This window comes from Excalfactoria chinensis, chromosome 6 (assembly GCF_039878825.1).
Source record: "Excalfactoria chinensis isolate bCotChi1 chromosome 6, bCotChi1.hap2, whole genome shotgun sequence".
Lineage (NCBI taxonomy): Eukaryota > Metazoa > Chordata > Aves > Galliformes > Phasianidae > Excalfactoria > Excalfactoria chinensis.
In genome coordinates this window covers 27250058-27265936 of record NC_092830.1, presented here as the reverse complement: position 1 = coordinate 27265936, position 15879 = coordinate 27250058, and the positions used below count along the sequence as shown (strand labels likewise).

General features: G+C 39.1%; 1 protein-coding gene across 1 annotated transcript in view; it reads right to left on the bottom strand.

Annotated features, from left to right (window-relative positions):
- CFAP58 (cilia and flagella associated protein 58) overlaps positions 1–11068 on the bottom strand; it is a 57047-nt gene extending 45979 nt beyond the window's left edge. The window contains exons 1-5 of the mRNA XM_072340740.1: positions 10898–11068; positions 9640–9921; positions 4253–4401; positions 3898–4054; positions 2086–2280 (exon numbers count right to left, since the gene is read on the bottom strand). Of these exons, the coding sequence (XP_072196841.1) occupies positions 2086–2280; positions 3898–4054; positions 4253–4401; positions 9640–9921; positions 10898–10906 (792 nt within the window). The 5' untranslated portion in view covers positions 10907–11068. The remainder of the gene's footprint in view (positions 1–2085; positions 2281–3897; positions 4055–4252; positions 4402–9639; positions 9922–10897) is intronic.
- Between the last annotated feature and the right edge of the window lie 4811 nt (positions 11069–15879).

The following is a 15879-nucleotide window of genomic DNA, read 5'->3' as shown; positions in this document are numbered from 1 at the left end:
TTTTTTCTGGTTGACGAGACTTCCTCTAGCAGTCATTACTCCATAAGTGAGGAAAGAATGACCATAACATTTCACACATCAAGCATTAATGTGCAATAAACCTATGAAGTCAATGCGTACTATTCTCTTAAAAAAAAAAAAAAAAAAAAAAAAAAAAAAGCAGAATATCACTCTTCCACATGCATGTGAAAGAAAAGACAACATGAAAACAGCTTCTTATGTAATGAACGTCAGGATTACACTGTTTCTGGGTATTCTTTGTTCAGGCTTGGGCACAGGTAGGGTGAAGCCTACAGCTGCTGTACCAAAACAACTTTACTGTCATTCTAGCAATAATATTAAACTATAAATTTGAGCAGAGAAAGAGCAGACATCACAGACAACTACAATTCAGTCGATAAAAAATAACCTTATTGTGTGGCAATAGTTCAGTCACCTCCTCTTATAGATTTCTAACTCTAGAGTAGCCTATATTCAAACAGTTTTTTTTTAGTGAAGGACAATGCAGTGATTCCACAGACAACTTCAAGCCAAGACAGGCAATCAAAACAATGCAGCAGCCTGGTTAATTATCCTAGACACAGCACTTTATGGGAACTACCAGTTTCCAGAACACTTTGGACAATTCAAAGCTCCTAAAATAAGCACTTAGGAAGCTCCAAAGGAGCTATAGAAAGGAAGACAAAACCCACAAAACCAGCAATTGCAGACATCCTGATTAAAGACAGTATGTCTAGTCAGATCATGAAGTTGCCCTCATAAACTACTCAGTGATACCTGCAGTCAAAGTAATTTAGATTGGAAAAGACTGAGATCATCAAGTCCAGCCACCAATATGACACACCAAGTTCACCTCTAAACTACATCCCATATTGCTGCTTTCACATCTCTCTTAAATACTGCTAGTGAGGGGACTCTACTGCTTCCCTGGACAGCCTGATTCTCCATGGATAAATTACTCCTCATGTCCAGCCTAAACCTTTCCTAGCAAAACCTGAATATGCTTTCTCTGCATCCTACCACTTGTCACCTGAGAAAAGATGTCAACCTCCTTAGTGCAATCTTCTCTATAACAGTTGTAGAGAGTGATGAGGTCTCCCCTCAGCATCCTTATCTTTGGACTAAACAATCCTATTTTCCTCAGCTGCTTCTCATAGCACTTGTTTTCTCATTATTTCATCAGCTTTGTTGCTCTTGTCTCTGCACACACTTCTTGAGCAACTCACTATCATTCTTGTAAGGAGGAGAAATTCAGACAAACAGGCAAGTGTGTTCTGAGAAGTAATCATGTTCTCCTTATACTCTTAGTAGAATAGGTGTGTTGGAAAAAAATTCACACGCTTCTACCCTCACCAATTCGGGGACCCAAAGGGAAGATAAAGCTATTAAAGCCATAAATTTCCTAGATAAAGACAACTCCCAAGAAAGTTTCCCTTGAGGTAGGACTGTTATACAGTGATGAGATCTCTCCTGCCATTTACTGAAATTGCTTCTCTGAGAGTTTCTCTAAGCCAGGGGAAATGGAATGAAAACCTGAAAATTCAAACACTTTCAGAACACTATATGTTAGTACATTTCCAGATAAAGTTTTTGGAAACAGAAAGAGGAATATCAATCAAAAAGGTTTACAAAGACAATTCCCTGCCCTTTGACAGAAACACTTCCGCAAGCTTGAGAGGTAGGTGAAAATTACTGTGACAGAGAAGAAAAAGGGATCAGACTTAAAATGGCTTCACCCACACCACTACGCTCAATCAGTGGCAAAACTGGCAATATACTCCAGAAGTCCAACTTGGCAGTCTCCTGTTACTATCATTAGTTCATCCACGCTTCACAGACTTTGTCTCATTCGCAATCATCTTTTCAGGATGAGATGATCTCTAATTATATCATTGTGCTTCATTGCTGATTTTTATCTGAAATCGGTCATCTGTCTTCAAATATTTATTTTTTAAAACTACATAAAAATAAATATGTAATAAAATTTATTGACTTAAAATAATCTCCCTCCACGAAAATCAAATTTCTTCTTATTTTGAAATGACTCTAGCTTTAGACCAGATGAAAAGCATTCCAGTGCCCCACCTTCTGCTCTTTTAGATTTTGTTCCAGTTTCAGTTGTTCTTCTTTGTTCTTTTGTATGCGTTGCTGTAAATTCTTGATCTCGACCTGCTTATTATCTATTTCAGCTTGAAGATTTTTCAGCTCCTTGTCCATTTTTTCTTTCTTCCGAGCTTCTCGTGATACCTCATTGTTACGCATTTGGATTTCTTGCTGAAGCTGTAATAATAAAGAAAACAAAAATTTAAGTTCCGTTGCCTTTAAAAGGCCTCTCATGCTTAATGTTAAGAACAATGGCCTCTATTCTACCACATCCATGACCACACAGACCATTCTACTACACAGATCTGATAAGTAACTATGTTATCTGATGGCCAGACTAAAAAGCCTGTATTTGGTAACCTATAGCAGGGTTAAAGCCAACTTGGACTTAATATTATATTGCAAGAATTTTTACTTTTTTTTTTTCTACCCCACCAGCAGAAACACTGATAGAGAAAAGACAGAGGTGTCCAAGCAGTTATTCGCAATTACTTTCAGTACTTCTGCTCTCAAAATTCCTCAGCAGAAACTTTGAAAGAAATTCCCTCTCACATTTGATAACTTTCTTGTGACTTCTGCTCTCTCTCTGTCTCCAGAAATGTGATGGAGCAGAATCACCAAAGAATATCTATAGGAGGTTGATCCACGTGGAAAAACCCAGTTCAGACAGGGACCAGCAGTTGAAAGATGCTCTTCACTTAATGATTCTTCTCCCCGTCAGCCAACAGATGAAAAGTTGCCAGAACTGCCAGAGTCTTCAATGGGCTTTTCAAAAAAATATTGTTATTTAAGCAGTCTGAAGCAGAAGGTAATTTTGTTTCAGGAGAATGAAAGGTGGATCTATGCACTGTAACAATCCTGGAAACTAAAAGGCTGATGAAGTAGCTATCAGAAGATTAAAGTTGGCAAGATTCAGTAAGATTTGATGGAAGCTTCACTTCTTTCTTTTCTCACATACCTGCAATGCTGACAGAAAAACAAATATTTACATTCTTTTGTATTACATTCCCAATCAAATGCTTTAGAAACAAACTAATACTGTGTAAGGAACACAGGCTCGTTGACCCTTTCCTATTTGTGAGTAATAAAACCTGCAAGCTAAAGGCTACTTCCTTGTCTTCTTTATTCTATAAGTGTTCTTCTATCTTGCTCCATTCCCTATTTATGTTTTTCTTTGCATTCCTTTATTCTTCATTGTTGTATTTCTGCATGTTGATGCAACAGTTTTCTGATCTACTTTCTCTCCATCCAGCAAGTATCCTATTGATCCTCTGTTCTCTGTATCTCTAGCTGCTACATGCATTTAAAGAAAGCTATATATACACACTGTAAAGAGGCCTGTCTACTTAGATGTTCAGAAAAATAGAAAGCCTAACTTAAATAGCAGACAGGAGAGCAGAGGTAGAATGTGACTGCTCTGTTTAGACACCAGTGAAGCAAACAATTCTTTAAGCTCAAGCACAAGGACTTACAGTGTAGAAAAGAAACAAACAAAATGAGGAAGAAGCACCAGTGTGAAGGATAACTGTGACACTGGCGGAGGAACTCTGGCTCAAGTCAAGGTTACTGCAGAGCTGTGGAAGTAGCTGGTACATGACAATACATTTTTCTAAAGACATAGTCAAGAAATAGAGAAAAGTACAAAAATTCACAACATATTCTTCTCTGAGCATTCCTGAAAAGGTTCTAGATGTGAAAGAATATGCAGTAATATTAGTCAATGGAGATCAATTGCAGAAGTGGAGAATCGTTTAGGACAGAGACTAAAATCGTCACCTGGTGGGCTGTACAGACCTGCATAATAGTTTCATCTGCCTCATTCTTTGCCCTCTCTGCATCCTGCTGCTGCTCTGTGGCTTGAGTTAGACTTTGACGTAACTCCACGACTTCTGACAAGAGTTGGTCTCGCTCCTTTGTTATCTCTTCTTTGTATTTTATCAAATCACTGATACTGGAAGTAAGGAAAAAATAGTTAAGCAGTGGTAGAGGCCAAACATGGACAAATAGATGTGCACTCATGAGAAAAGTAAAATGGAGAAAAGATCTCCATCTCTGATTTCCAGGGACCTTCCAGTGTATGAGTGGCTAAACAAGGTGTAGAATAATAGAACATCAGATCAGGCACTTGCTCTTTTGGGGGAAAACTTACTTGTACTCCTGACTGGAGGACAGTCCAGATCTCTGCTCCACTGAATTAGTTAGGCGTTCTATTTCCTCTTGTAGTGAATGAATTGTTTCCTTTGCTTTCTGTTCCTTTTCATAGGCTGCATCCACCATTTTCCAGGCTTTTTCAATCTCCTTGAAAAATAAAACAGAAAACATTTACAGAAATCGGGTTAAAAGGGAACAACAAATTAAAAATTAATTGCCTTGCATTTTGGTTAATTAAGAAACTAGATTTTCATGTCTTTTCATGCTCAGATTCACAACCGTTTCCTTCACCAGTTGTCTTTTCACTGGAATTAGGGCATTTTTAGCCATTCAGACAATGTCAGTTCACACCACAATAGCTCTTAACACATAGGACTGGAATATTATCAAATCTCAGTCTTGGAGGTTTTGGTCCTATATGTCCTACTACTGTCTAAACATTTATTGAAAACTCAGTGACCACAAAATTCCCTTGCACTCCAATGGCTCACTTAAGTCTCTAAAAATCTCATTAGCTGTTACGACAGTTAACAAACAGATTGCAATTTCCCAGAGGGGGGAAAAAAAGAGAGGTTACTCTGGGCCTTCCTTCTTTGTTCCTTTGCATATGTGGGGGCCTAGTGCTTTTGGGCTTTAACTACATATTTAGACAAGCCACAGTTTTCATGCCAAACTTCAACAGATGGAATTATTTGAAGGCAAAACTCAAAATCCCATGGTTTGATGTCCACAAGCAGGTACAGAAAATTAAGCAAATTCCCATTTGCAAACTTCCTCTGCATTTTTCCCCCTTGGAAAAGATTCTTAATCTCATACTAGGCTTATTCCTTGACAGGTCCAAACCATGCTGTGGAATTCTGTGCTAAAAATTGCAGTGAATCAGAAAGTATATAAACATATTAATGGAAGAAATATTCTCAATAAAGATAGTACTTCTAAACCTAGAAGCTCCTGAACTACAAATCACAGCATGCTATCCTGTTTCTCATGCTCTTTTCTCACCTGGCTGCCGACAGAGTGTTTGACTTCATGCACTTTATTAGACAGAGATTCCAAGTGTGGCTATGCAACTTTGACTTTAGAACCAGGAAATAACATCCCTTTCAATTTCTTCTTGTATCATATGCAAATGAACCAGTGAAAAAAAAATTAAAGTACCTCCACAAATAATAGTAGCAGATAACTGCCCAGAGAAGCCATTGGTTGCCCCATCTCTGGAGGTGTTCAGGGCCAGGATTGACAGGCTCCTGCTCAGTCTGATCTAATGGCTGGCAACCCTACCCACAGGGATGGGACTGGAACTAGTTTAACTTTAAGGCCCCTTCCAACCCAAGCCATTTTATGACAACTTGATGATTAATAATTTTTATATGTATATATTTAATAGCAATTCCTTATTTGAATTAACACCCCTGGTTCTAAAAATAAACCTATTTAACATTAAGTTAGAAATAACGACAAGCTATCTTACTGTATACAGTTAATGTACATATAGAGCTCTTTCACACTGAATAAACATAGTGCTAAGCTGTTCATGGCACCAATTAAAAACTTCAAGTCAACAAAGCAGCAGAAATAGACTACCAGAGTCTGCTGAAAACCAGATACAGAGTACAATATTTGTAGCCTCTTCAGGCTAGAGGGAGAACACGTTTTCATGATAGCTGTTCAATTAGTTCGGCATATCCAAATTTGAGAAACCAGAGAACCCAGATAGAGCATGAAGATCAGAAATGTTTGTCCCATAGCTTTTTTTAACTTCCAGACTAATAATAAAGAGTTAAATGTTGGACTTTACTCGTTCTGAAATTCTACAGAATTATAATCAACAAAGCGTATTTTCATTGCTTAGTAAATTACTTTAGTTCAAAATCTAGTTTGAAAAATGCCTTTCAGTTATGTATCAAGCATATTTAAAATGGTTTTAAATACTGAAGTCAACGTTTGTTTCACACATTTAGAGTTCTAATTTCCATTTAGATATTTAGATGCAGCCATCGTCTCCCATAAACTGTTAGATGTAATCTAACAGGTGATAAATTTTGCACTCATTATTCTCTTGCATAAAAATATTAAATTATGGAACTTAAATAAATGCATTCTAGGCTAAAATAATGGTATAAAGACTTTGTATATCATCTTGCCTAGCAAAAAAACCCAAAAAACAAAAACAAACAACAACAAAAAAAAACAAAACAACAACAACATAAAATATAGCTGCAGACACAGTTTCAGATGAGGTAGCCAACAAGAGACAACCAGTGTTTCTTCAGAAAAGTACAAATGGAAAATAAGATTAAAGCTGATTACTTAAATCAAAGCTTCCCGCTGGCTGATTAAACTGCAATTAAAATTGGGTAATTAAATCATGATTGGAGTTCTGAGGGACAGAAATGGTGAATAATACCAATAAGCCCTTTGAGAGGTCTTACTGGCTTGAGTGAGCCCTGAGGTTCATAACTGCACTTTGTTTTGGCGAGAGTCCACAGAAGGGATCACCTAAAGTCAGAGAGGCCATTCAGATGGGCTGTGATTGCAGGAAACCCAGTGCTGAACTTCTTGAACTGTATCTTGCTCTTCATGTACATGGAAACAACTTTTATCAATAGGGTTAACATGTACAGAGGGTGGCATCATTAAAAGGCAAAATCTAAATTAAAAAGAAAATTGTTACAGACTTCAGCATCAGCAAAACTGGCCTCTGTTATGATGCTTTCCTCCATGGTTTATTTTACATTGAATAAAGAATAAATAATATCTCTTCTTTTAAACTCTATTAGAGAGAAGGAAATTTCTGAAGGTTGATGCTTCAATTGGAAAAAAAGCTCATTATTACTCAGTGGAGAGGGGAACTGAAAGAAGGCAGAATGTATCAGAATCACTGAGTAATTGCAGTACAAATGTAGGTACATGCAGTATGTTGTATAATTAAAGATGGAAGAAAGCCGGATGTTTGCATCTAGAATAAGTACTCTGGAAAATGCAAAGCAGAATTCATAAAGTGTGACTCTTTTATTTTATTTTTCATAAATAGACTCAAAGATCACATCAGTGATCTGAGAACTGATGAAATGCTTTCTTAGTACAGTGGGTTGATCTCCTTGTAAACTGAAAACTTGGTAACTCAGAGCAGGGCAGTACAAGCTCCTATAAATTCCCATTCTGGTGTTCTTCCAGTGCAGCCCTACAGATCAGTTTCTCTAACAGTGAAAGAGAGAATTGTACTTCCCTGGGGTTCAGCCCAGCCCTTATTTTCTCTGACATAACAATAAACAGCAGACTATTATGTCCAGTTTATTAAAACTACAAAACAAAGCACTAAACTGCCAACAGACAGTAACAGCTATTGATTATTATTGACCTGGGCCCTACCAGCAATTGATTTGTGCAGTTAACCCCTGCCCCAAAACAAATCCTACAGATTACCACCAGACTCAACATGGAGAAAATTCCTGCCTCTGCAGCTCGGCTGAAACCTTTATTTGTATACAAACTAACAACCCACAAAAGCAAACTTATGAACCTGCTACCCTGATGACCCATCAAGCCACCAAGATTGAGGGCCTTAATTTGAAGCAGATATACCATTCTTACAGGAACAGCCCCACTGGGATTCTCTTATCACTTGTAAATAACAAAACACTGGAACAGATTATTTGTCTAACTCAGTGCAGCAGAACATCATGTTTGCTATTTGAACACTTGAACCTCCCTCAACACCAGCATTAAGCACATATGGAAGATTTTTTTGAGTGTTACTAAAACTGTACTAAGATACTACAGCTGTAGTGGAACTTAGAATCAGAATTACCCAGGTTGGAAAAGACCTTGAAGATCATCAAGTCCAACCGCAGCCTAACCAGTACCCTATCTCTGAAAACCCTCTGCAATGAACTTCTCTTCATTCTTGAACATTTAAGAGAAAGTCCAGTTCTCACATGTAAACTGAAGAGTATTTGTGCTGTTTACATGGTCCATAGCATACAACTGGAATTTAAATGTCACATGCTGTGTTTTGCACATTGTTTCTAATATGATCATATTGTCAAGCAGCCTTATCACTACAAAATCACTTAGCTCCTCCAATAGTAGGTGATATTGTAAAGGCATAACTTGCCTTCACTTCAGATCAACTGCTGACATTGCAAAGGCTCTCATTTCTTCCCTATTGTTCCATCCTTCAGTTTTATGACATTACCAAGATGATGTTGCCTCAGCTTGGGAACATCATGAAGGACTGTCTTTACTTCTGTTCACACTCTGAATGCAGCCACATAATAGAAAGTGTTAAGGACCATTGCAATTCCTGACTGCCACCTACCAGATTTTCATTAGCAGCAGTGAAAGTAAGATTTTATATGAGGTTTTCCCCCTTCCTGAGGGTGTTCCGAGCAGTGCCACAGGCTAGCAAGCTGCAGCCACAGGATGACAGCACTGTTAGTTGTATTTATTCTGAGTGTTCATTTTCTTCATAAATCTATTGATAAGAAAATTCATGTTAAATAACTTCTATTTCTATAGTGCTAATGGAATATGTCCTATTGTTACATTGAATTTATTTTGCTGAAGCAAAAGAAGTCTATAAAGAACTCTAATCACTATTTTGAAGCATTTAACAGCAACTGCAGCCTCTCCTATTCCTAGGAAATAACACTTTATTGCAAGGCACGTAGGTGTCTCAACTAAGTGTTACATTAACACCAATCTAGGTACCACAACCTAAACTTTTAAACAACCAGGAGGGAAAAAAAGCTCAAAATACTGTTTTCCGATCATTTGGCAGATTTGGGTTCATGGTAGTCAAACCTCAGTAGAAGGCTAAAAACATTGATTATCCTTTAGCAAGTCAAGCACCTTGACTGCATTCAAATCAATAATAACAAAGAACACATTAGAGTGAACTGGTGAAGCGACACTGAAACGTGATATAAGATTCCTTGTCAGAAACAACATGAAGAATCCACAATCCATATTTCAGCATGTAGGTGGATTTTTCATATTCTGGCAATAATTAACATCCAAGCAGTACTTTGAAAATAATAATAATGATTCAAGTTTCAAAACCTTACAAGTTGGAAACATAGATGTGCTGTTTTACAGATATGGAAGTACTTGTACAATTGAGTAATAGAAAGCCAATCAGGTCAGCTTAATTCTAGGCCTATGCAAATAAATACAGAATTTGACTGAGTTGAGTAAAAATACCAGGCTAAGGAAACAAAGCAAATAGTAGCAAAGCAGAGGTTGAGGAGCTGGAGATTCTCGCTCTACATTTGGACCCTCATTTAGATCTCTATACAAAATAAAGTGTTCCTGTAGATAGTTTTATTACCAAGGTTTTCATTAACAATTTCACACCATACTTAGTTCTATTTAAAACTTTACCGCTTTCATTGATGATATAGTCCCCCGATCGTCCTTAGAAAGCTTTGTGAGAGCAGCTACTTTAGAGGAATTGACCACAAGTTCGGCGTTCAGCTGCCTGCATTTTTCCATGAGTCTCTTCTCATTTTCATGAGACTTCTTCAAAACAGCATAGAGCTTCTCATATTCTGTTCGAAATTTTTCCAGAGTGTTATCTCCTTTAAGAAGATTGATGACTTCCTGGAAGTCTTTTTCCAGTGCTTCAAAAGCACTTTCTTCTATATATGACTTTGCAGACTTTTCCTGAATGAAATGAGATACTCAATTAATGGGAGAAACCACACATTCAGCTTCTGACCTCAAAATATAAAGAAGCAATATACAGAGCATGTAATATCTAAGAAATCCAGTCAAAAGTTTCTGTAGTTACAGTTCTCTTGCTGCTATGTAATAGGCACACTTCAGCCTGATCTTCAAATAGATCTCCCTTAATTTTACTGAAGTAACATGCTTTAACACTCACAGTTCTTGTAATTGAGTACCCTAGATAAATGAAAGATGGGTCTAGAAAATACTATTGTGATTGTGTTTAAATAAGCCACCAGCTATTCAGGCAAGCTAGCCAGTTCCCTATGCTGTTCAGTATGATTAGTTTATTCTTCTTATGCAAACAGTGCCAGCTATAAGCACGTCAGAAAGTGCTGGAAGTGCTTCTGTTAAAATTTTCAAAGTGGAAGTTTCAGATGCAACTCTGTTATGAAGCCAAATATTGACAGCTCGATTTACATATGCCAAATGCCAACAATGTTTTTCCAAGCAGCTAAAAGTAACCTCCTTTACAGCCTTCAACGGAAAACAACCACACCAAGCAGAGGCAGAACGGCCACTTGTTGGAAGTTAGCTGGATTTTGCTAAGCAGCGAGCTGAATCAGCCCGCAGGACACTTCCCTATCAACAGGGGCATTGCTGCCATTACTCCAGCTTGGTCACAGCCAGCCGGAGCATCTCCACGCTGTGACCCGAGGGCAAGGTTTATCTTTAAGATTGCACCTCGGAGGCAGCTCGGGGCTCTCCTGCCAGACTGTCTTTCCAAACAGAAAGCTGAACATTTTCAAAACAAAAAGGTAAATAAATCCGAGAGCAAATATTTATTTCGTTTGGCTTGGGAAGTACACGAATCCTTATCGCCTGGAAAAACTTAAACTAAAAGGAGATAATGCAGATGGGGATACTTCTCTCTACAGCGCTCGCCCAGCCCAAAGCCAGGCGGGGGTCTCACCTCCTCCATGGTGCCGGGGGGACCGGGCTGGGAGCGCCCTGCCCGGGGCTGGAGCCGCTGCCGGCCCGTCTCCTAGCAACGGCGGCGGGCGGGCCGTCATGGCCGCCGGGGGAGGCGTTGTAGGCGGGGGTGGGATTCTGCCCCGCCATCTCCTCGCAGAGGTTCGGCAGAGAGAAGTTACGCAGGGTTTGTGGGCGCGCAGGCCGTGCCCCTCTCTCCCATTCGGCACTAGCCAAGCGCCAAAACCCTTGTCCCCTCCAGGACATCAGTGATTTGGTACACAAGCAGGGTACATGACAAAGGGTACCCCAGACATGGCTCTGTGCCTTAAGAGCTGCAGGAAACTATGGGTTGCTGCTGTTTGCCTCACTACCAGCAAATCCTTGAACTCGTCATTTTCCCTCAATGGGGGTGTCACAAATTCTTCAAGCTTTTAGGACAGGGAACATCATGTTCCATGTGCACATCCGCAGCAGAATGGACTTTCCACATCAAGCTAATAGCAACAACAGAAAATTCCGCCTGATTTAATGAAGCCTGAATTGCAGCACTTCATTTTACTGATTGCATGGCAAAAATGCTTAATTTCAAAGGGAGGATTTGAAATGGCCTGGTGCAACCATTAGGGCTGGAGAATAATGCACATTTCATAATGTATTCTGTATACGTATCACTTAATTACAAAACATTCTACTTGCTGAAAGAGCTCCAGTCGTATCAGATCATACTTCTCATAATAAATCAATAAAGTACCTCTTCTAGGTTGTGCACTCTTCTTTATCTTCATTTTTCTCTGTGGTGATGGTTTCTACATAACAAAAGCACCAGGAAGATGATAGTGATAATTCCTTGGTTGCAGGATTTGAAGAAATACCAGAAGACTTTTTTCCCCATTGTTGCTTTCTTAGGAAATTTTGCTGGAGGAAAAGTTAAAGAGTTCATACAACATAAAAGTGTACAAGCTGGGTATTTATGATACCTTTTCTTATTGTGGGATAAAAACAAAAAACAAGAATGGAAACTTATGAACTAACGCACTCACCTTTCCATTTTCAGGTTATGTGTGCACTTGTGGGTAACAGCATCCAAAAGTTACAGCCAAATACTGAGGCATCCTCCTGGCCTTATGTTTTGCAAAGCCATGGTGATTTGTGCACTGAGAGACCCACTGATGGTAACTCTTCATAGGCTGGTCTTCATGACAAGTGTCCCTTGAGCTAAATTCATTCCAGTTTGACAAGTTCATCCCCACAGTGGCTGCACATTTAGCAGCTCTACAGACATAACAGGGTGATCACATCAGGAGTCTGTGATAGTTTGCACTGAAGCCTGTTTTTAATAAGACAATCATCATGAGTTAAAACACTCAACAGATTCACATGCAAACAGAGGATACATCTGGGACAAAACTTCAGTATTCACTAAGAATTTGTTCTGCAGAAAAACCTGCAAAACACAACAGGTTCATGGTCAAGGAACCAGACAGACATTTGAGAATATCTGAGTTTTTGACCATAGCCTCCTATAGCTTAGGACCAGCTGCTCAGCATCCCCCGTGCTTTATATTTCTTGTTAAGATGTAAATAACCACAGCTGCCATCCTGAAAGAGTGCAGTGACTGTCATAGCTATGAATGATATACTCATGTAATACAGTAAAGCTCTAGGCAGGATGAAGCTCTTCAAGTGGGATGACTTTAACTCTTGCTTGTACAATAAGCCAATGTTCTGAGCTCTATGAAAACCTTTCTGCTAGCAAGACCTAAAAAAAATCCACTGCCACAGGAGAAATAATCTCCTACTATGCTATAATAATTTATTTAATGTAGTACAGTACTACTATACCACAATAAATTGTAGTTTCACTAGCAGCAGGGACAAGATGAACCCTGGAAGCTTCAGCTCATTCAAAGGATTGTTATGTAGTTCCTTGAATAGCTGACTTCGTTCAGAAGACATCAGTATCTCTTGATAAAAAGCAGATTCACCTGTTTCACCAGCCACACAGAAGAGTCTGCCTTAGCAGCACATATGTGTTTCTGTGGGAATAGAAAGGGTTACTAATGGTTTAAATACTTGCTTACTGATTTATTTGAGACCACAACCCTCAGGCAGTCAATTTAATGCACGTTTTAAACTACAGTGGCATGAAAATGATAAGCCATCACTCACTGAATGTAAGAATTTATGGTCTGCTGCAGAGATATAAATAACTAAAGTCTCATAACATCATCCGGGAGGATGTAAGCAATTTGGGGCAGGGGCCAGGACAGCACACGTCTCCTGGACAGTGAAAGACGAACCTTTTGGATTCAAGATTATAACTTTGGATGTAAATAATAATACAGGAAAATCCAACAGTAGGGTAAGAAACGCGTTTCCTTTTGCACCATCCTGTAGTAAGACGGACAATCACTGGGTGGCACTGCACCACCACAGTGCTCTGTGGGACTGCCCCTAACAGCAGCTACTTTCAGCCCGGACATGTTCTGTTTCAGAAACGCGTTCTGAATAACAATTACCACACGCAGACATAATGGTGGGGTGAACGTGTATGAAAAGTTTGAATCTTACCCATGAATAAACCTTTGTTCATATTACCCAGATAATATAAAGAGTGGTAATTCAACAGTAAGGAAAGCAATATTTGTCTATTTGCTTAGAGTACTTAAAATATTAGTTTTATATGTATATTAAAAAAATTTATATAGTTTCTTTGCACGCAAGTATTGTGATTTCTCTGACAAAATGAAAATCAATTGCAATCGCACAGTCTCCAGCAGCAGCGATACTGCAGATGCTGTCAGTGGGCTGACAGTCTGCCCGGGATGTACCCTAAAATCCAGTTTGTCTTCTCCGAGTTAAATCAGTTTGGCAGAATTAAAAGGAATAAGAATGTACAAAAATGTACTGTGGTTCCTTCCGTCACAGAGAGATGCTAAGAAGTCCTTGATTAGTTAATCATCCAGCTGACTTTTTACTTTGCTCTTTCTGAAAGCTTCTCTTGTTATTTCTAAATTAAATGATAGTTCTGTAGTGTGAACACTTGTTCCAGTAAATTGGATTGAGGCGCTCTGCTTTGCTCATAAAGATCATGCAGCAAATCACAAGTAGCAGCAACTCTTGATCATGTTTGGCACTGGAGTTGAGCCAACAATCCCAAGAGGCAGAAACATACCATACCTCATTAGCATTTTCCTAAAAAGTTAAATCATGGACATATTTTAATAGAAAAACCCCTAATAAAGAGTTTGGTTAGCTCTGAGATGAGCTGAAGCTGACAAACGTGCTGTGTATAATATGCAATTACATGCCCTACATTAAAAAATAAAATGGATTAGAACGATAGAAAGCAACAGAAATTAGGTCAATAATCTTGGATCCATGCTGAACTCACCCTTCCCCAGCACCATCTGAAACTACAGAACAGTTGCCCGCCCCAGGTCTTCCTCTCAGTTCTACAACAAGAATTATGATGGACTGTCACACCTACTAGAAATTACCTTCTCAGAGCCAAACCCAGCAGATCTCCCAAAGCCTTGCAGAAAAGCAGAGTGCTGCTTTGGCTCATGATCATGCACGATCATTTGTGTTCATTTAAGAAAAAAACTGAAATATATCTAGATTTGTAATGTGCTTATTGCAGAATCAGCTCCTCCCACTATGCTTTCCAACAGCCTTTCTGTTCCAGCAGCAGAATTCACACCCTTATCTTTGAGTCCTGTACCCCTCACTCATCTTTCATTGTTCAATCTTTTAATTCCCAATCTCCAAATCTTCCCCTACCTGAAAACTTATCTGTCATCTCTCACCACTTGAGACCTGAGTCCTCTGGGAGGAAGAGGCTATTAAAAACTCTCCTCTCATAATACTTAAGAAAGACTATGGGAGTTGCAGAGATTTAAGGTGTTTATATGGTCACGTGTAAGATAAGGACACCATCTGGCAATGTCTCCTGATCCCATCCTGATGCAGTCTCCCACAAGCTTACAGTCATGCGCAGTATAAAAGATATAGCCATAGCAGGCATCATTCAAGCATGAATCTCTCTCCTGCTTCACCTGCAAAAATGTGAATCCCTGTGTGTGCACTCCCTGCAGGCAGCTCAGCGTCCTCTGCTCCTTGTGAAAGTGACAGCTGAATGCTGTACCATTTCACCATTTCCATGCCCACAGCTCTCTGTCATATCCCTATTTTCTCTTTGCAGACCTTGCAAGAGCTTCCTTTTTTTATTTACTTCTTGCAACAGTTTGAAGAAATGGCATTTGTTTTCTAACAGATTAGAAAAACTAACAGAAAGAAAACAGAGAAATGATACTGTTCCAGCATGTCCAAAAGCCAGCAGAAAAATTATCTAGAGTTTAACACTAAACCCAAACCTTACTCTTGTTCTACACCTGCTGATAGGATCTTAGAGCCTGCTGCAGAAATAGCATTATTACATCTAATTTCTGCTGCAGTAGCATCCATGTGACAGAGCCACAGGCTACATCCCAGTGTGCTGCAGCACTGCTACTCCACAGCTTACAGCTTCAGGTCCTGCCCAACATCTGAGTAACACTAGCGGAGCTTGGCTCATTATCAAATAAATTACTACCTTCAGCAAGATAATGATCTTCAGTCCTCTGTGGTGCAACAATATTCAAACAATGAATCACGTACGGGAGTTGGAGTTGTCAGGAGATGTGATCCCAACTTTCCAGTCTCTTCCAAACTGCTGAGTTGCATCTTAAAAAAAAAAAAAAAAAATAAAAAAAATAAAAAAAAAAAAAGTCAAATTAGTACATCTTGGTTTGACTTTTCTATTTACACACCTAATGTTACCATCATCTTAAGCCACCTTAGAAACAGATGTGATGGAAAGCATAGCAAGAATAGCAAAAAAGTAAAATCCCAGGCTACAGCAAGGAAAGATACACTCAATACAACAGCCACAGCAACAAAGGATGGGGGGGAAGCTGCTTACCCAAGGAAGGCCTCAAG